Below are 22,526 nucleotides of genomic sequence, written 5' to 3'. Positions count from 1 at the left end.
GTATCCTGAATAAATTGAAGTTGCGTTGCAGAGCTCAGCAGGAGTGTAGGAAGCATTTCTTGTGGTTTTAAAAAGAGCGCTTTAGAGAGATGTCGTAGCTCTGATTCTGGGGTCATGGCCACAGTGTGGGACGTAGACTACCTCGTGTCCATCCAACACGTCCACATGTCAACATTTAGGCCCTTTTGCAGGCCAGAATTGCCCCTTCAGGCCTGGGAAGCATCTGAAGTTAAAGCTAACCCTTAAGTCCACACTTAAGGGCAGGGTTAAAGGGTTTGTTTAACACAAATTACAAAAGGAGTTATTTTTCCATTCACCTCAACTGGCATCATAACGTGTGTGTGTGTGTGTGTGTGTGTGTGTGTGTGTGTGTGTGTGTGTGTGTGTGTGTGTGTGTGTGTGTGTGTGTGTGTGTGTGTGTGTGTGTGTGTGTGTGTGTGTGTGTGTGTGTGTGTGTGTGTGTGAGAAAGGTGTGTTGTTGGGTGACCATATAGATGACTCACATAAAGTATTTGTTTGGTGGGGGGGGACTGCATAATGGTCCCAGGGTTTTTAGAAGTAACCTACCAAGTTGGATTGAGAGATTGAGTGGACACTTCTTTTGTTAAGATATCAGCGTATCCAATATATATTTATATTTTTTTTAAGATTATTTTTTGGGGCATTTTAGGCCTTTATTTATATAAAACAGCTGAAGACATGAAAGGGGAGATAGAGGGGGAGTGACATGCAGCAAAGGGCCGCGGGGCGGAGTTGAACCTGCGGCCGCTGCGTCGAGGAGTAAACCTCCATATATGGCCGCATGCTCTACCAGGTGAGCTAGCCAGGTGCCCGTCAGCGCTAAATTTTGAAGATTTTTGCGTTTAGAAATGCGTATGCCACTATTCTCCTAAACATTGCCGGAACACGGCCAATAACTGCAATTTTTTTCCATAGGACGACAATGACAGCACTTTGAATGAGGGAATCTTTGTATCCAAGATCATCGAGGAAGGTCCAGCAGACAAGGAAGAAGGCCTTCAAATCCACGACCGAATAATAGAGGTATGTGGCCAACACTGTAGTATTTCATATGGAGGAGGTTTATGTACTGTAGACGGGGAAGTTGGATTATGTGACAGCTGCTGTCTGCCCTATAAAGATGACGACAGTAAAGAAGCACGAACCCACCGCTCAATATTTATGCCCCTTGTGAATTTTGAGCATTTACATTTTGGGCTTTTATTTCAGCTCAAGAAAGTGAATCCTGCAGGCAGCAAACGTTTCACCATGTACAGTACTTCTACCAATCACCACTCAGACAAAGGCTGCGTTAAGTGGGGCATCGCTGCAGATAGACCGATGTTAAAGCTGAGGCAGGGTTGTCTGTCTTTGTTTTTGCTGAGTGAGAAAGAGCCCTGTGTTCGCTTCCTAGACGACAAATCCCTTCTGACAGAGCTGTCGCGTAGCATCCTCCTCTCGCCTTGAAACAGAATCCTGTGTGGAAAGGCTAGCTCACCCTGAGGTCAACTTGAGGGATGCGTTGAAAAACTCCACATCACAAAGGTTGCTTTTATAGAACAGTTGTCAAGCAGAATCTTGCACAATGGCTGCATTGAACAGAGATGTTTATGTGGATTACAAGTGTGTATTACCGCGTGCCGCAAGATGACAAATATGGTTTGACGCGGGCTTTATTGTCAAACCTCAGTGAAATTGCCCCCGGAGCATTTTGACCGGCACATTGCTCACAGAGATGTTTGCGGAAAGTGTTTACAAGAAAAGACGACCGTGACATCTGGACTGCGTTGATCACTCTATCCTGTCATTTATGCAGTCAGTACAAAAATGCCACAAGTCCTCTGGCACAAGCCTCACGCTTTGGTTCTAAATATCGTGCTTGTAAGTATGGCAGCACCATTACTGAGACGTGACATGTTTGGCCTCATATCTAATCTTCCAGTAACACAATCAAGTGTCTCAAAGCGACCCGCTACTCGACTACAAAGGACAGCGATTCGCTCGTATCCTGACGACTTGAGGCCAACAAAAGACTCCAAGTGGGCCACAAGCTGATGAGCGAAGAGAGATGAGCTCATATGTCACATGAACGTGTACGAGTGGAACTACAATGTGTATCTTTGCGTGCATCTGCAGTGTCTGTTTTAATGAGCTTAGCCTGGGCGTGTATGATGGTTGGGGAATCATGTTAATGGACCAGATGTTGCTGTATTTGGTTACTTGAGAAGATATCTTGTGTAGGATTTTGTGATGAGATAGCCATTCGCCCTTCATCGGCTTTAAAAAGAAAAAAGAAAAGAGAGAGTACAGATTTGGCTTTAGGATAATGCTGCACTTGTGTGTCTTGTTTTTGAGCTATTGTGGGTTAAGTCACAAAAATCTCTCCGATGAGGAGAACACAACGCGATGAGCCTAAGGAGGTAGCAAAGGACCCTATTGAGTGACCTTTTTCTTTTCAAGAGGTGAGAGATTACTAGACAAAAAGCAACACAATAAATCATTCAGCCATTGAAGTAGAAATGTATAGACAGTTCAGAGTTGTCGTTCCACATTGGCGCTTTTCATCAGATGGGAAACCTGATAGTGAAGGTGGGTCGTATTTCGAAGACTCCCCCTTTGTTAGCTGCTTAAAGCAAAAACTTCCATGTCATGGTTGTCCTGACCACAATAAGAAATGCAACGTAATAACGACGTATATATGCACATTTGACATTGTGCGGGTTGCATCTCTAACCTCGGGTGATTGGGTCCGTGAACTCTGGTGAATCAAAGCAATTCAATACAAAGTGCCCAAAGGCAGTTTCACGTGGGTTGAAACCAACAGCTCGTAACTCCGACCTATTTCGCATCCTGTGTGGGGACGCAGCGCGTTAGAAAAGCGGAAGCCTTCAAATCTGGTTTCTAATCACACCTTTTTCTTTCTTTCTTTTTTTCTTTTCTTTCACACATATCTATAGAAACAGTTTCATAGGTTCGGTGGATGATTGTTGTAGTCAAAGTACACCAGGAGTCCTTAAAGAAGCCATAGTTGTTTTGTTTTTTGTGATCACGGTTGCAGCTAATGATTACTTTTCATCACCAGTCAACCTGTTGATTATCTTTTAGATTCAACCTTTTAATCTTCCGCTCATACCCAAACGTTTCCAGAACCCAAGGTGATGTTCTCAAATTGTTTTTAAAGACACATTCGTTGCTTTTCAAAAGAGCTTTTGTGAGACTAACAGTCAAAGATATTCAATTTACAATGATAAAAAAAGAGAAAATCCTGAAACCAGCTGAAACCACACATTTTTCCTTTTATAAGTGACTATATATATATATATATATATATATATATATATAAAAAAGTCAGAAAAGCTTCATGAACAATCTAAAAAAGTTCTTATCTTAAATCAGCTTTTGCAGTTGAAACTGAAAAGAAAAAAGTTTTTTTATTTTATTTTCAAGGTTGATTGGAGCAGAGTTGGAAAACCAAAAACAATGAGCTAAAAGAAGCCAAAACGCTCTATGGAGCTGAGGGGAACTGCATAGTTAGGGGAGGACTCTCAGGGGGTTTGTCACTACCAGCAAATCCATTCACATTAGTCACACAGTCATTTGATTTACGTTTAATATTTTTTATTACGTAAAAATTGATTAGTGCAGCTTTAAAGACCAAATTCAGAAAATGCTTTAGTGTCGCCACCCTCATGACAGTGGACAGATAATGTGGCAATCATTTTGACAGCTATTCACAAGCTATAGCATAAGCCTTGCTGTGGGGCATTAAACACTGTGTAAAAAGAACAATCATATATCATGGAGCTGGGAAAAGCGCGTTCACCTGAGGAGGCAGAAAACCACATCCGCTGAGCTGTTTTCTCTACCTGTAGTAGAGGGGTTAGTCTATATTAGAGTGTGGCTCATGCCGCATTTTTCTGTCCTAGCCCGGCCCCTGTCCGACAGAGCGGTAACCGAACCCGACCCGAGCCCGACAGGCATTAAGATATTTATGTCCGAGCCTGACACAGTTAAATAAAAAAAAAAAAAAAAAAAAAAAAAAGCTCATACAATGACACATTAGTACGTTTGTTTGTGTCGGAAAGCCCGCTTTTATTAAGCGACTGTAGGAAGGCATTCGGAAATGTCAACAGATGAGCGCATCAGCGCACACGGGGGCAACAAGCGCACGTTAAATACATCAACAAATTTCCGCACAGAGGAAGACAGTGTCGGGGTAATATTTAAAATGTATTTTAATCACAAAAACGAACCTTTGCATCAAGTGAAACAGGCCCATTGCCTACCTATATTAAGCTGTTTTAAATTTAAAATGTTCAATGCCTTCTAGCGCTGATGTGACCGAGCCCGACCCGAACCCGAACATCATTTCTAAATATCTGTCCGAACCCGGCCCGGCCCGGCTCGGGTCGGGTATCCATCCTCTAGTCTATATGGATGTAACATGTACAGTACATGATGATCCACGGCTCATCCTAATATAACCGGCTCTTAGCGGGGGAGTGTGATAGCAGATGGCTGTCTTCTAACTGAGCTACAGGCTGGTATGAATCAGCACATGAATGCCTCCTTGTTCAGCCGGACATTTTTCTCATAAAAACCCTCGAGCTGTGTTTGCTTTCACTAGCCCCCCCTCCGCAAGCAAAAAATCTGAGCACTCTGGTCAGGATCTGTGTTTTGCCGGGATTTCATAAATACGTGATTCAGTGTTACAAAGGGGATTGGTCTGGTATGAAGGACTCGGATTTTTAGATTAGCTGACCGATTGTATACTTACATGTTTTTTAGAAAATGTGAACACGTCTACCATATAAATGTAATCCCAGCATTTTTCTTTCTTTAATGTGACTTCACATTGAGCAATGCTGGAACTCCGGCAAGAGTTTGATGCTGCATTTTTATTTTTTTTTCTAGAAAAACTGGCCTTCAACTTTCTTCAAGCCTCTTTGCTTGTAAAACACGGCTAAGCCAATGTCAGAATCCCAGAACCACGCCTGAGCTCTCGGGAGTGGAGGGGATGTTTTCTGTGTGGGCTTTTTGAGTGTGAAAATAGGAAGAGAATGGAGACGCCCGGGCTGCTCGTCGTAAATGTCGCCTTGTAAATCCTTAGCAAACATTCTTAGGTCAAAGAGGGCGAACAGCAACAACTACTTTAAAATAAACTGACATTGGGAGAAGCCAGTTTCTATTATGGAGGCGAAGGTTGTGTTTGAGTTGTTTTTTTTTTGGATGTAGGGGTGGGGGGCAGGAATGTGTCCCTGCTAAGACAACGTTTTTATAAAAATGTATACTGGATGTCATTTGAATCGAAAAGTGGAGATTGCAAGGCTATAATTCAACAGCACCAACATTTTCATTCAGCGTCGACTGCCTGATCCAACAAAGCGTCGGAAGACATGGACCAAAAATAGCAGGCGTGTTTGTGCTGGCACAGTTTTGTTGACAGATAATGCGAGTTGGAATAGCTGGCATTTACCTCTGTTCATTTAACCTGTTTGAGATGCTTAATGTATTTTTGGGGGTTATTAGCTGGAAGAAGAGCAGGAGGACTGTGGTGGAGAAATGCCAGGGGTCACAATCAAGCGTGTCTGAAATGCAAAATAGGCTGCTCTAAATATAGCATTTTATTATTGGCAAAGGATATAAAATTGCCCTGAGACTTTGTAACTCCCTACACCCAGATTAGCTTTATTGTGTTTGACACAACCTGTTCCCATGACCATATTGCTACAGCTTATACTAAGTATCAAAGAATCAGTGGGCTTTTGGCCTAGTTAACTCCATTGTAGATGATTCAGACTTGAGGAAAAAATAGTTTATCTCATTAGTACTGCAAAAATAATGCATTGTATCTTAAGCTGCTGAGAGTTATTTCCCATCTATATTTAGAACTGTAACACTGCTTAAGGCAGCACATCTGCAGTTTCTTACTTGTCACTAGCTGTAAGAGTTGCGAGGTTACCCACAGTGAGCCACTAAACACCTCAAACCTCCCCACAGTTACTTAAGTGTCAAGTCACCAGGCCAGACGCAGCTCAAAACCCTGACAGATAGCACTTAGCAGTGACTGACTGAAATGCGAAGTGAGCTGTGTGGGAGGATGATCTGAAGCATGCATGTCAATGAGCCTTTATTCGGCAACGAGAAAGGCAAGTTTGGAAGCAAAGTGCTGCCTTTTGTTGCAAATTAGATGCATCACTTTTTCCTTTCGACATTCCAGATAAGATTCTGATCCCTGGAAGGCTGTGATGCCATAAAGCTCAGTTTCATTATAGTTGATTCAGTACGTGTTCAGTACTGTTCTCGCTGTATTTTATGGCGTGTTGTACATCGCTGATCTCAAGTGCAATTTTACACTTTCAGTGTGTGTCAGCTCTGTATGCTTCATAAATCCACTGATTGTTATTGAGTATTGCTCCCGAACCAGAGCACATGTAATGTCTATGTATCTGACAGCAGGTGTCACATCCGAAGATGTATTTGGCATGTCATTAACTAATTAAGATTACAACTGAATTGTGTGATTGGCTGGACCCCACTGTCACTGATAAGTTGTCACAGCACATGGCATCCTCAGCAGGACATGTGCCAAAAGTTGCCCAGGCGTTATTTCTGACCCGGAGGGCTATGAGAAACAGACATAGAAGTTATTTCCCTAAGGGGGATCACATGTTGTTTGGCATTCTTAGGCAAGAAGCAGGCCTTTGTCAGGCTCTTTATTGGATTTTGGCCCCTGTGCAGGCAGTGTGTTTATTCCCCAGATGGGCAAACTGAATGTGGCACTGCTCTGTTTCTCCTGCCTGGATCTAGACAGGATGAATCCACCCGGGGCTAAGCAGGCCAATCCTAGCAGCGAGTCACATTCCTGTGCCCCGTGGTCCAGCTGAGGCAGGAGCAGGACATTAAATCAAATCTAACTTTTAAGAGTCCATAATCAGCTTCTGGTGGTAGCCGCTGCCCTATGCAGAGCTGGTTTTAAGAAGCGAGGACAAGCACACCTTTGTTTTCCACTGCTCTATATGTGTGTGTGTGTGTGTGTGTGTGTGACTGGGGGGGTGTTTAAGATGTGGAGACGTCAGTCTAGAGATGGTGTGAGGTGAGCTTATGCCTCGCTGCAGCCAGAAGGCTGCTTTTGTCTCTGTCCCTCCACACACACACACAGAATATTGTATTTTCCACTCAGTTTAAACAGCTTGTGTCCTCAAAGGCAGACCGGCGCTTGATGATTTTTGCGGAGACATACAGTCTGGGCCTACTGTAACTGTGTTTGCTCTGCTCCAACACAGTCTCGCCCCGGCTCCTTGTTCGTTGGAGCTAGTGGGTTAATTTATGGCTCCTAAAAAGTTTACAGCACGCAGAAATAGACAGGTGTAATTAAGGCAAATTATTCTGCCACTCAATCACGGTTCTTGTGTAAATGGATCAGTAACAATCGTCTCAGGTTGCTCTGCCAGCTGCTTCTCACGTCAGCCTTACCCCCAAGCACAGACTGCCCACTGACTCCTAATTAACTACCCTCAATTAAACCCTAATAGGCTGATTAACAGACCCTTAGTTGGGCTGTAATGGCCCGTCGTTTCCTCCCAGTGCCCCTCTGAAATGCATCCTGACTGCAGCATGTTAATCACCGCCCACACACACTCTCTCTCTCTCTCTCTCTCTCTCTCTCTCTCTCTCTCTCTCTCTCTCTCTCTCTCTCTCTCTCTCTCTCTCTCTCTCTCTCTCTCTCTCTCTCTCTCTCTCTCTCTCTGGCTGGGCTGGGACGGGACTGGCTTAGCACACTTGACACAAGTGTGTTTCCATCTGGTTGAATTCCTGAGACATAAAAGTTTGAAGCAATTTTTAGATAAATAGATTGACAGACAGGTAATCACACTAAAGGGAGTCATTTGCAGTTTCCTCTTGTATGATCAATTTAAGAGTTACATAAAATGTCCTAACAAAAGCATCAAAACTAGTAGGGCAAAGTCAAACTAATTACTACGAAACAGCTCAAAAGGAAATGGAATGCAATGTTTCAATTCAATGTTAGCAACATTTTGAAGCTCCTTTTGTGGACCTTGAGGTGAGATTGTTCTGTAAATTAGAGTTGTCAAGTTTTCATGTTAATTTGAGCAACTAATATAAGTATTCACTTCTCTGTACCATTTCCATGTGCATTTTAATTAGGAATATATCAAATAAAAATATTGACACCAATCTGTCCGCGTACCAAGAAGCCCCATGTATTTAAACTGTATGTGTATCCGTTCTGCACTCTACTGTAGTCCTATGCCAGTCTTCTGTTCAGCTGCACCAAAAATAGCACCGCATGTCAATGTACCTTTGTCAATATTTGAGATGATCACAGTAGGAATCTCACGAGGGAATAAAACAGAAATAGAAAACAGTGGCACGGTTCTAAAACCATCAGCTAAATGAAAGCGTTGACAGTTTTTTTTTTTTTACAAGATGTATCATCCATTGTGTGGACCACTCACTCTGTGCTCCAACATTGAAGAAGTTGTAAATCTTTGTGCTGGTTTCCTGCTGCAGAGGAGCCAGGGATCTTGAAGGCCTTTTCTTACTGGTCCGTGTGAGTTTTAGGGACAGTCAGCAGAAATGACTCGAGACAGTAAAATACTTCCCCCATGGTGGTTTTGTCAAATAAACTGAGAGTGCTTAACATTATAACTATATATAGAGGTAGTTTATTCCACTTAGAGCTGATAGATAATGGCATTATGGCAAACATAACAATGAAATGGGGGACTGCTGATGTTGAGTGCTCCATGCAGGGGAATCAATTACTGTATATGAAAGAAACAGGCTGCCAAGCCTCAGCAGTAGACTTAAGAATAAATCACAAGATGTTGACATGCATGCTGCTTTGCTTGTAGAATTTGTGTTGTTACATTTCATAGGAATGTTTTTTTGAATAGAAAGTCAGTTGAACAATGCCTATACAGTCTTTTCTCTTCTGACCCAACAACTGGAGTTTTATGACCAGTGCCAACATTCTGATGATAAACAGAGGGAGTTTCCTGATTTATTACACTGATCCCATGTCTCACTAGTTGGTGGCAGACTCTGTGACACATGTATTTGATTCTATGGAAATGGCTATAGGACCGACAGTGATTTAAACGTGACTTAGTGAGGCATTTTATGATCCAACATGGTTCCCTCAGCAGATTATAGGCTATAGATTTCCCTCATCAATCAAAATGCCAGAGTTTGGTTGTCTTCATCTCGTATGGAACCATTGCAGTTGTTGCTCCAGTCCAGTGAGATGATAAAGTGGACTTCATTTCTTTCCCCACAGCTCTGTATGATTTTAATCTCAACTCACTGTTAATCATGTACAGTAGGTTTGACTCTTTTTTTTTTTTTTTTTGCAGAGTGACATCACCAGTGCAACAGAAAAGAGTTTTTTCAGCATTTGTTGTGCATCCCGTACTCTTCTAAGGCCCTTATGGTCGCAATAGATTCCATTCTGAAGCACTTTGGTTGATCTGAACTTTTAAAATCATGAAAATGAATTCTTCCTTAGTGTTTTGATTTTAACAATTCTGATTCAAATTCCGATTCTTTCTTTCGATCGCGGTTCTTTGAGGGGTGGAGTTGAAACAGGTCAAATGCTTTTTTCACAAATAAGAGGAACGTTTTATTTTGATTCAATGGTGATTTACAATGTTTTTTTTTTTTCTCAACGTAAAATAAAGCCACACTAGAGCCCCACTGCTCCACGGGCACTACGAAAACCAAAACTTGCACATATTAAATTTGGAACCAATGATCGGATTTAAAAACCAAATCTTCTGAACGATTCCAATAAAGAAACGATTCCATTGGAATCGTAACTTTTAACTTGGAACCGGTTCTGGATGCCCAATCCTACAGTATTCCTCAGAGCTTATGAAGGTGCAAGACTTACTATAAACACGCAACCGGGTAATAAAAAGGAGAGCAGGGTCCGAGTTAAGGAATTTAACAGCTAGCTGCTTCCTAGCATTCAGGTACTTTACATTCTCGGCGAGGGGGCGTGCCACAGGTTGCTGCCTTCACTATAGAGCAGGCGATGACTGCCAAACAGCACATGATGAATGTGGCGTGGCGAACTATAGCAGTGTAGTACACTCAATCTCAACCTAATGCAAATGAGTCTGACCAGCTTAGTTAGTTTAGGTCACGAGTAAGTATTTCAGATCAAATTTAGACACTGCATTGCCTATTTATTTCCATAAATGTTATCAGAAGCATATTTGAATGGACTCTGTAGGTGGAGTTGTGTAGGCTGTGATTTTATTTGCTACAATAACCATTTATCTTGCAGTGTGGAAAAGTCTATCAAATCCCCCTATTGGCAGCATTTCATGCATTCTGTTACACTATTTGTTCATTTGAGGTACAGTACTTCTGGTGATCTAAAGCTAATTCTCATTTGTGGTTAAAAAAAAAAAAAAGTGCCAGTCTGACCTTCAGCCTGAAGCTGTTCTGAAGCGGGCCTAATCCACCCGTACACACTGCAGTACTGCGGCGATGGCTGAAACGGCCGCCAACAGATGTTAGGTTTCATTCTGTAAGGCCCCATTAGGACTTAACAGATGCAAAACACACAGGGTTGACATCACCGTACATAATTGCCCCTCCTGCTACATGACAGATGTTCAGTGATACAGTATGTGAGCTAATTGGAATACATACTGTATGTTTCTGCAGTAATCCTGCAGTGCACAATTAACATGCGTACCTGCTCTTTTTCCACTTCCCCCCCACTCTAGATAGTGAATGGTGAAAGGCCTATATGGTTCAACTGGCAGTGATGGGCCACAGCAAAGAAGGTGTCCCTTATCAAAATGTGTTCTTCACTCCGACTAATCCTGACGACACATCCCGCTTTAAATGTGCTTCCCATTGGCCTCTCATGAGGAGGTTTAGAGCTCCCCTCCATTCACCAGCCGACTAGTGGAACTGGTGGCCGCTGCGCTTCCTATTCTCATGCAAATGTGTGCAAATAGAAAACATTGTTCATCGGCGCGCTTTTCCGCCTCTGTTATGCCGCTTTGCTCTGGCCTTTCTCTTGTTCCCCTGAGAGAGATGTTCCCTTTCAAGTGTTACCTCTCCGTCTCATTCAGGACTTCCTCTTTCCTTTTGACAAACAGCCTGGAGGAATGGCCGTCGCCGGCTCACTGAGCAAGCTTTTCAGCTATCGGGCGTAGGGAGAAAAAGAGAAAGAGAGAGATGTTCTGCAGGCGACTCCCTCAGACATCCCTGCTCATGTCTTATTTGTTTCCCCCCCTCCTCTCAGAGGATGAGTTATTCTATAGTGGGAAGTAAAGCTGGCTCTCTCCAAATACTCCCTTTTCTCTGAGTATATACAGGTGCTCTCCCTGCAAGTGCACACTTCTCTGTCTTTTAATTCCACCTGCATATATATACGGTGATATATGCCACATGTTCTGCATTACTGAGTAATCAGAAAACTATCCATCGCTTTTCGCATTACAGAATATGACTGGACAGAGCTTGAAAGACAGCACTATCATTTTGAGCCCACCTGTGAATAGTAGATTTTTCTGCATTTCAGCATGAGCTTGCAGTTCTATTAAACTGTTTTATCGCAAGCACATGTTTAATAACTCGCCTCTGCCATTCACTCATGATCCACAGCGCATTTTGTCCTCTCCTCCAAATGGTACACCTTGTACCTGGGGTTGAATAGGTTGTGTCCACAAATTTGTGTAGATTATGACATACGATCGTGCTTAGGCAGAGAAAATAACTGGCAGGCTCAGGAGAAGCCCAGGACCACCGGCTGAGAGCACAGAGCACTGTGCCAACGTCAACGCCATGGTGTCAATAAAGATACCTTTACTTCCCGCTAACAGAGGGGTGCTTTGATTGGAACCTCAGCGAGAATATGTAGCATTTAATCAGAGAGGTATGCCAGCAGACGCACAGTGGCAGCCATTTTGTCTGCATCTTGGAGTGAGATTCAAAGAGATTCCCCCCCTTTCTTCCCTCCATATTCCAGCCGAGCGCTTGGCCAAATGCGTGATTGATATGTGCAGGTGGTAAAGGATATCCCCCAGAGTACGAGTTCCCTGCTAACTTGAAAGAGCATAGTTTCCCTCCTTGCCATCTTATGAAAACAGTGGTCTCAAAGCAGAAAGTCGGAGCAGGCCAGGAAAAGAAAAAGAAGTGTAATTTAACTTCTAATATCTCTAACGTCATGCCTATCCTGGCTGCACAATAGGCCTTTGTAATTCCATTGTAGGCTCTTTTTCAACACCATAAGCCAAGCTGCCTTGGGCTTACTTTTAAATACAAGGAAATTTCGCCTTTGGTCACTACAGTTTCCACACTCCCCTCTTCTTTACCCCTCAGTTTACCCTGAAAGTAAATGGAAGGAGGAGGTAAGTGCCAAGAGGGAAGATGGAAAATGTATTGCCTGGTAAAGCAGGGAGCCTTTTCTCCTGCAGAGTGCTGATGTGTTTTGAAAGACAGGGGAGAGTCCGCACAGGCCAAAAAGAGTTTTGTGAGATTCAACTGGGATGCAGTCATGTACCTGGCAGATGAGATGATGAAGATGAGGGTCCTGGTTCTGTTTATGGTGCGAAAAGAGACTGGATTTGGTTGTGTCCATTTGCTCTGAATATTTGATAGAATTCATTCTGCAGAGGGCCTTTTCTCTCTCTCTGAATGTTAAGGTCAGCATTTGGAGTTAACCCACCTAATCCTCCTTAACCTCTTGACTTCTGCTCGGCCTAGCGTTGCTATAAGCTGGATCACCACCATCTCTCAGATACGACCTAGATTTGCACCAGATAACTCTTTCTCTTTTGTTTTCATATCGTGTGGCATCATCTAGCCTTACTCTGCCAGGACACGCACTCGTGGCGAAAACAGAACACAAGCTGGAAAATATGAGAGCTCAGGAATCCAGCCACCTGAAGTAGGACTGATGTAGATAACGCAGAATTTGGCCACAATGAGGGGAAAAAGGGCAAAAAAAATGGCATCGCTCTGTTTGGCTTTGGAATCCTTTATGACTTAATTCTTTAATTTTATCCCAGAATTTCTACAGTCTTCCTTAGAGAGGCTGCGAACGGCCGAGCCTGGTTTTAACACTGTGGCCTCTCATGTCTCTCCTCTATATCAGGCCAGCAGCTGCTGTCTCTCAGCAAAGGCATGCTGACTGCCGGGGCTTGGCTTCTACACACACCGGATCTTATACAAGCCCCTTTATTTTTGGGCTCATGACTTAGAAAAAAAAAAAAAAAAACCACACCCAGCTCTATCTGTGATTTTATTAGTAGAAGAAACAAAAACATGTGTTCATGAAAGGAAACCTTGAATGTCTGGACAAAATATAGTTTTTGGTGCATAGCTGCTGTGTTACCCAGCAGTTGAAGATTTAAACAAGGTATCACAGGTAAAGGGTGTACGTTTTGCTCCACGACTCAAATTCCTTGAATCGGAGCCAAAGAAATGTAAGCCCTCTCCCAGCTGTACCTTGGCACATCAAGACAAGACCTTTTTTATCTGATTTTTTTGGAAAGTTTGAGTTGGTGCTGTTTGTACAGTACTGCTGCAGCTCTGGCTGTCCACAGACAACAGCCTTAAACAACATTGGGGCCAGTGGGCTCTGGGGCCGCCATCCAGGGCAAACCCCTACATGTGCAGGACCAGATCAACATTTTATTTTTATTTTTTTGGGGTATGCCACCACTTGTTAAAAGCCAGTAGATTCAATGGTTGCAATAATATTTTCGAACATTATGACTGCGTGTTAAGCTTGCTGTGAAAATAAGAACCACATGTGTGGCCGTTTTCTGTACATAAAGGTAGAGCTGGGTAATATATCGATAATATATCAATATCATGATATGAGACTAGATATCGTCTTTGATTTTGGATATCGTAATATGGCATAAGTGTTGTCTTTTCCTAATTTTAAAGGCTGCATTACAGTAAAGTGATGTCATTTTCTGAACTTACCAGACTGTTGTAACTGTTCTGTTATTTGCCTTTACCCACTTAGTCATTATATCCACATTATTTATCAAAAATCTCATTGTGTAAATATTTTGTGAAAGCACCAATAGTCAACACTACAATATCGTTGCGGTATCAATATCGAGGTATTTGGTCAAAAATATCATATTTCACTTTCTCCATATTGCCCAGCCCTACATAAAGGTATAGGTTAATGAAAACGAAAGCTTCTCGGTCTCATCTGGACCTCCCCACAGTGCCTCACCTCCAAGACGCCGACTTGCCCCAGCAGACGAATCACAACCGCAGTGCGTAACGCCGACATACTCTCCTGCCCCCAGAAAAGCCTTTTTGCCTCCTGCAAGAAACAGTTCCTCTTCCAGAAGTTACATAATTCAAACAATAATTAGGAAGTGTTCAGGGCACTGACTAGCCCGTGAAAGTTCACGTTTTAGGTGGTGGTGGGGGGGTTAGAAGGAGAAGTGGTTCCAGACTGTTAATGTATGTCACAGCAGAGTCAGAGGCCCGTGATTATTTTGGTGCAAAGGTCCAAATATACCCAGTGTGGGTCACGACCCTACTGATCTGAACCAAATGTGCGGCGCTTTGCGACCTTTGTTTGAAAGACTCACTGTGCACAGCGGCTCAACGTGAGCGACAATGGATGTTCCCCCCCCCGGCTTCATCCGCTCTGTGTGTTTACACAACATCATTTGTTAGGGAGTCATCGGGCAGGTTTTTAGACAAATACACAAATCCTTACGTGAGCCAACCTCGTTCAAAAATGTGTCTAGACAAATACATTTCTCATCCATCACTTTCAATTTGGAAAGTGCTAAATGAGCGGATTCGGCCTCCACGTCGCCCGCAGCTGCATTAAAACTGTGGACATCAGCATGTACGTACGGCACACATACATTCAAGTGAGCAAACAGTTCATTATCACAGGATTTCTTTGAAGCGCGAGTCATTCATCAAGTGGCGAAAGTCAACACTTTCAAACATGTTCAAAGCCTGAAGGACTCCTTTAAGCGTGCCGCAGCTATCTCCCCCACTTTTCTACAACTGAACAATTTACACGGCCCTCCAAATCTAGTCAATATTTATCTAAGCGTGTACAATAGGGGCAGGCCGACAGAGCAAAACGATCAAACGTTCCTTTCATCTGTGACCTTCCTCTGACTCGATTCACAGAAGCCTCAAACCAGGCTGGGGGGGGTAATCAGATGTCAGGCTGGGTGTTCGCTTGGGACTTGAGCACAGCTTCATACATGGGGGAGGGGAGGGGGGGGCAAATGTTTTTGCACTCCCCCGTGGCCTACCTAGCCGACTGCCCCTCCGTCTTCTCACTCCACTCTGACACATTGCAGTGACAGAAGTTCAATTCCTTTCAGTGTGCAGCACCTGACAACCAATAAAGAATGGTACAGGAATAGGAGGATGGCGTTCAAATCCATTGGAAATGCGTAGTACTACCCACATTCTCTGCAGTATAATTCAAATGCTTCTAAATCAATTATTCAACTAGATCATGCGCTCGCTGTCTCGCATACCATGGCGGTAAGTAGTATGCCAGTTAGCAGTAAACTGACTTTAGTTCTTTTTCTGTGCTCCTATAATTGTAACCATTTGTAATCCATTCCTGTAACCATAACGTATCTAAGAATAACCTAAAACATAGCTTTGCCGGATTAGAAAAACAAATCTTTACCTTTTGTTTGTTGGGAAGAGCACGCCAACACTATGAGGTCAAGGGCAATAAAACATCCACCACTTGGTACCGGTATGGCAAGAGCTAACTATAAGATTTCACAGAACGCTTAAATTCTAGCACTGCCATGTTTACAGACAAGAAGGGGGGATTAACTTTGCTATTACAATCACTGGAAATGCTTTCTCAGATGTTTTTGCACTCATTTGTCCGGCAGTAAAAACTAAATCAACATCGTTCATAAATGGCTGCTGCTTATGTGTCTTCGTCCTGTTTGAGCCTCGCTTGGCTGTGTTTCGCGGCCCATGAATTAAATTACATGATGCAGAAACTCTAGGGGGCCAGACTGGAGACTCCACTCACTCAGCGGTGAGGGGCGGTGAAGTAACCCTTCTGGTTTGCCTTTTCCAAGAGGATTCTGTGCCATCGCGCTGAAATGACAAGTAGCTGCTCCTGACTTTGAAAGCCTCGCACTCACTCACTCTCTCTCTTAGCCTTTCTTTTACTGTTTTCTCAGATGGTTCTCTCCTCATCTTGAGCGCACATTTGTTCTCTCTTCCCCCAACCTCTGATTAATCAAGTATGACTCTCCCAGGAAAAAATGCAACTTGGTGGTTATGATGCTTCGTTTCTTGTCAGTGTGTCCACATGTGTAATGTTTAGAGCTAAATATTAAGTCTGGACTTTGGGGAAAAATTGAGTGTCCTTCCGTTAAAGCGTCCATCATAGAATACTGTCATTGTAATCTTACATCCAAGCATTAAGAATTACACAGTAAAAGCCAAACCATGACCACTGAGTTGTAACTTGACAGAGACATGCAAGTTAAAGATGCAGTAGGTAAGACTTATAAAACTAACTTTTTGTCATATTTGCCGAAACTGACCCTATGTTCGAGTAGAACTAGATGAAGCAGGTAATTAAAAAAAACTAAAAAAATCCAGCTCCTCTGGCACCACCTACAGCCTGTAGTGCGATTTGCAAAAACCCACCGCTCCCTGTTCGGATGCACCAATCAGGGCCAGGCGGGGTGTCTAACTGCATGTCAATCACTGCTCATGCACATGCATTCATTCTCCCCTGTGGTGGGGAGGGGCTTAGGAGACCGTTTTGGGCTTTAACAGAAAGGGAGGGAGGGACTGAGAAGTTGTCGATGTTAAGTCCTGGATCTTCGCAATCCTACCTACTCTGTATCGGGCCGATACGAAAGTTCAGGTATCGGAATCGGTATCGGGAAGCAAAAAATGGTATCGGGCCATCTCTAGGAGAAACACAGCTCAGCTGCATATCATTTCCATAACTTAAACAAGGATTTCCGGTAATCTTCAACGCCCATCACCTGGCTGTGGTGTCGCCCCTGCCCCCCTTGTTGTCTTGTATGTTCTGAGGAAAGTGACAGCCACAGCTGACTGAGCCGAGTTTGTCCAGCTTCCACACAGAAAGGAAAAGTCAACTTAGAGAGTTAAACTGCCTTCCCCTTATCACAAGAACAGGAATCATCCAGCTGGAACCAGAGGAGCAGCAACCGCCTACAAACCCATGATTCACTCCAGTCAATTAGCTTGTTCGTACAACAAAGACTTTTATACCTCAAAAATATCTTGCCTTTGTGCTGTTCATTCCAGAGCCTAATCTGTAAATCGTAAACAAGCATGTCTTTAAGGAGAAGCCCAGGGCCCTGACAAAAGAATGAGACCCAAAGCTAAAGAGGACTAGACTCTGAGGTAAGATTCAAAGAAGGATAATAACACAAAGCTTTTTCTTTCTCTTGGACACATACCGTTCATAACCTTAAATCAACTGTGTATATACAATTAAATTTGAAGCAGTGCCAAAATCTTGGCATGTCAAGCTTAATTACTCATTTGTCCACGTTTTAACCCCAAGGTAGCACAGTGTGGAAATAATGTGGCAAGGCATGCTGGGGGGAATGCATCATTTAGATATTTGGGTTTTTGAAACTATAAAGAAGCCTGTGTGCAGGGCTCAGGATTTGTACAACATGCTCCGTATGGGAGATTGGACACTGTCTCAGAGAAATGAGTCCTGTTTCAAATTCTTTCCCTTGTTATTGTTACTGACCTGCTTCAAGTGTCTGCAGTGGAGCGCCCTTTTGTGCACTTGAAATATCAATACTTTTGTCATATATTTTTCCTGAACTGAGCTTTTTGCAGATGCTCTAGCAAACGTGGGTTGCATTGCTGGCTCAACATATTGGCTGTCCATTTTAGGTGCAACATTTCCGCTGTGAAGGGTTGTGCTAAATGGCCACGTTGTACGCTGATTAGAAAGTGTGACATCACTAGCTTGTCAAGTCTGTGCAGAGATTGTGTCGAGGGTACTGAAAGGAGCTTTGTGAAATGTAAAACACGCAGGGACAAAAAGAGGGAACGGGGTATAGTCTGGTCAGTGTAGAGAAAGCTTGAGAAAACATTCCTGTACAGCTTCCCATCTGGAGCACATAAAAAAAAAAAGGCTACATAACCATATTGGCAAAAGAAAATATGAAGGAGACAAAGAGAGGAGTGGAATTAAAACAGCATCTCCCTATTCCTGCTGGTTTATTCAAACGCCGTGGTGCCTGGGGGCTGTTTGCTGGCTCTCAATCTGCTGTATTGCTCTGAGGGAAACATCCCTCCAGTTCTGCTTATCTAACTACATCCAGTATGGTCCAGTTTTTTGACCCACTGTTCACTTTCAGCCCCAATGTATTCTCATTTGAGCTGTTTGTGTGGTCTATTGTGAGTGGGGTAAAAGGCTGGCAGCACAGGGACCACCAAGGAGAAGGGAAGGCCCAGTGTCCTCTATCAACAGGGCAGGCCAGTTAGGCCTGCACCAGATACCAAATGTCATGATATTAAAAAACATCCATCCATCCATCCATCCATATATCCATCTGCTTTGAAAAGTCGATTTCCATCAGGACCAGTTATGTCCTGAATATCTAAATGTATCTAGTGGAGTTTTTATTCTTTCAGTCAGTGTTTCTCACCAAAACATATTCACCCCAGTTACACTTGACACTGTGTCTTGGGAAGATGAGATGCAACCAAAAAGCAGATAAAATAACGTTGCTCCAACCACATCCTGTGGGGCCTACCCTGATTTGCATGTAGCCATGGAAAACCAAGACGGATGCAATTAGATTAATGACCTTGCTAACGGAAATATATGTATTTGTGCCAAAGTAAGTGTATGTAACCGCATAATAAAAACAATAGATTTCTTTCCTCATAAAATATTTGTTGTCATATTTTCATTGCTGTGTATTTTTTACATCAATGTTTCATCTACCAGTCTTTTTCTTCCCTGTTTTGTGTTGGTGCTTTGCTGTGATTCTTGTGTAAGCATTAGTAACCGTCAATCAGTTACATAGTGCCAAAATAATGGATGTCATGTAGTCCCCTTTTTCAGTATATACACATGGCCAATCTTTGAGGTAAAAGCTCTTTCTTATTACATGGGCGATTTGACGTGCTAGTAGCTAATGATTTGATTCCAGCTGAGCCGAGGTAATGCTGGGATCAGGCTACATAATAGTTCTGCCTGTCAAGATGGTAACCGTGTCAGATTGGGTGATCATACAGTCATAAATTCTTGTCTTGTCTTGACCAGAAGCCTTCAATACTTGATTTCCATGATGTGATGTGATTATTGGATCGTAGCATGTCAGCAGTGAGCTTGGCAAGGTTACTATCATGCTCTATGACAGATCTGCAGCCATATTCATTTTCTTCCAGCTCAGTCGGCTGACTCATCCCGCCTTCACAGCTCCGGATGGGACCAGCTGGGAGGCTCGCATGTCGCAAACGCATTATAAATGTGTATGTGTAGAGCAAGACTCACACTGCCAACAGAGATCTCATTTTTCCATTGTCCATATCCTTGATGTGTCAGTTGGATCTCTTTATCGTTTTGAGTAATGGGCTTGAGACTAATGGATGTTGTTGTGGGAAGAGTCCTGTTCTGATGCCTATCCAAACATCAGTTTTCGAACTAGATAAGTGTTCATATTTCATCAGTTTGATGTCTGTGTTCCCATTAAGTTCATGTGATATCACAATGTGTTATTTCATTTTTTGGAAACAAAACAACTTGGCATAAAGTAAAAGGAATTACATTTTTTACAAGATTCTTTAAAGAGATCCATTTAGTAGTTTGCCTCTCCGCTGTTTTTCGGAGCGTTTTAGCACCATAACAACTGCTTTGGTTGCATAAACCAGCTGCACACAAGACACGGCTTTGGAATTATTTCAGTTTTGGATTGATGGTTTGCCAGTCCTGTAATTTAATCTCAAATTTAGCCTCATCTCACCTCATTTCTTTTTAGAATTATTCACATAATAAAAGAGAATAATCAAAGAAAATAGGGCTTTTTACAAGCTGCTGACTGTGCGTGTCACCCTCCAAGCTCTCCCAAATCAAGTCATCAATCCCGGGCTCATATTGACGGCAGTGATGACACGGGGCCCATATGACACCGCTGCAGCCCCTGATATGCTTTTTTGTCCACAGAACAAGAGCGTGTTATTCCACACATTCCTGAGCGCAGCCTTTGTTCTCTCAGGATGACCTTCAATTTATCTCTCCATCAGAGCATGTCTGGGAGGGAGAGGAGTGGTGGGACAAGAGAGCGGAGCAGGGGTGAGGGGTACAATCTCGCGCGCACTCAAAGAACTGGTCTGGCTTGTTGGCAAGCCAAGAAAACACAGAGGACCGGCTCTGTATTATTCTGCTGTAATATTCTCTGTTTGTGTTTGAGTCTAACTGTAAGGAATGTGTGTGTGTGTGTGTGTGTGTGTGTGTGTGTGTGTGTGTGTGTGTGTGTGTGTGTGTGTGTGGTTTATGTCCGTGTGTGTTCTGGGGTTTTCATCTTTTGTGAGAGCCAGTTTGAGCTTGAGACCCTTTGGAGTCGGAAAGCTTTGTGAAGTGAAGTCATTTTGGCCAGTTCCCACTTCTGCGAGATTCTATTTTAGGACTAAGCTTTGGGTTTGGGGCTTCTTTTTACATTTAGGTTTACCATGGAATAAAAAAAAGTTTGATCATCGACGCATGCGAGCAATGTCATCACATCATAAAGTGACGTGTAGGTCCCAAAATGGTTGAGGTGGCTTCTGTGGACAATTATCTCCAATTTTCATTTGGGTCTATTTGATTGCTCCAGGCTTCCCACACAGGAAGCTTACTTGGTAGTGGTTGCCATGGTTGCCTTCCTCCAGTAGATGAGGGTGCTGACGGTTACTGCATGTTCTGCTGTAGATCGGTTTGGGGTGGTTTTCAGTGGATCTGCGCACTCACGCACACGTCCGACTGGATAGGAAACAGTCCTGGCGTCCCTGTTCCAACCTCTCAACTTCAGACTTCCACTTTTGTACTCAAAATGTCAGCTTCACTTTATTAAGTCATTTTAGCCCCACAGGATCCAAGAACAGCACTAAATCTGTCACGCGTCCACTGCACGGGCCAAGAAAGCATTGAGCTCTTTTTGCTAGAATACTACCTCTGATCACGGTAATGGAGTCATTTTGAGGGAGTGAATCAAGGTGGGGCAGACTGCCGCTGGCCTCAGCTCTCTAATCTGATCTGGTGTCTGTTTTTTCTGCTGGCTATTATCTGCTATCACATATGCGCTGCTTTCGCTATGTGCTTGACCAGATATCACTGAAACGTTTTCAGTGATTAAAAAGTGAATGTGCATCGGAAAACCCCAAAAATCACGAGCACACTTTCCACGTGGCTGTGGGGATGGAAGGCTGACTATAAATAACCTAGGTAAACTTCCAGTACAGAGTTGTTACATTTTGAATATGTTGTTTACTTGCCACTAGCATAGAAAAATCGAGTGAAGTAGAGAAGTGGTATCAGGTGGTGCTTAGCCTTGTGTTCTTGTTGTTTCACACCACTACTCCAAATGACTCCGACACTCTGACTCTGACTTATTGAATTACTTCACACTCCCAGCAACAGTATGCCTGCGAAAACAAAGTTACCCAAGAACAGTTTTGCTGTTATGAGTTCATATTTAGCTTATATAGGGGGGATAACAGCAGTTTAGTGGGGAGTTGTGAAACTTGTAATGAACAAAAGAGCACATTATACTGTACACATCATTAGCTGTCTGGATGGGGAGTTCATTGTGAATGTAAACTAGAGCAGCTGCTCAGATGCACTCCCTGTCAATGTAAATAACTGAATATATAACAGTGTTACTGCTTCAATGGATGAATTATGTTGTTGGCAACCATGTCGTCCTATGTAGATGTGGGCTTGTGTGCCACTGTGTGTGTGTGTGTGTCTGTGTGTGTGTGTGAGGGTTCTAACTAAATCCCTGTAGACTTTTCACATAAACCCCTCTTATGGCCCCGTAAAGCCTGATAGCCAAACGCCACAGGGCTAATTGGAGAATGTATGTCTATGTACTTGGCCACAGCCGAGGTCACAGGGTGTCATACCCCAGCTAATCAACATCAACTGCTTGCAAATTACCAACACATGCTGCCTAGTTAGTGTAGGGTGTGGGCCTGAGTTTGGTGCAAGAGGTGGGAACAGACTGATGAGCGTAGATGAGCTGGAGAGCAGGAGTGTGCGCCTGAGATGCAATCCATGGGTGTGTTCCGATCACCTGGTAGTTCCCTGAGAAGTTGACCGCACGAGGTATTCAGCCACGTGAAGTAAAATTCCAAACCTTAGGGAAGAACTGATCATCGGGTCATCAGTTCGCCGGACGTTGACAAGTACGATTGCCCATCCGTCGCTGGGCATCGTTCGTTAGAATGACACCGTACATCCTTGTAAATTCATCCAATTACATTTAATCACAAGTTACGTACATTTC

At 43.3% G+C, this 22,526-nt stretch overlaps 1 protein-coding gene across 2 annotated transcripts in view; it reads left to right on the top strand.

Annotated features, from left to right (window-relative positions):
• The window catches only part of pdzrn3b (PDZ domain containing RING finger 3b), a 108,555-nt gene that overhangs the window by 7,744 nt on the left and 78,285 nt on the right, over positions 1–22,526 (top strand). For both annotated transcript variants that reach the window (XM_028576658.1, XM_028576656.1), the window contains one exon: positions 937–1,044. In XM_028576658.1, coding sequence (XP_028432459.1) covers positions 937–1,044 — 108 coding nt within the window. The remainder of the gene's footprint in view (positions 1–936; positions 1,045–22,526) is intronic.

The sequence above is a fragment of the Perca flavescens genome, chromosome 4 (genome assembly GCF_004354835.1).
Source record: "Perca flavescens isolate YP-PL-M2 chromosome 4, PFLA_1.0, whole genome shotgun sequence".
NCBI lineage: Eukaryota > Metazoa > Chordata > Actinopteri > Perciformes > Percidae > Perca > Perca flavescens.
Note: the sequence above shows the minus strand (reverse complement) of the source record. Positions and strands in the feature narration are given on the sequence as shown.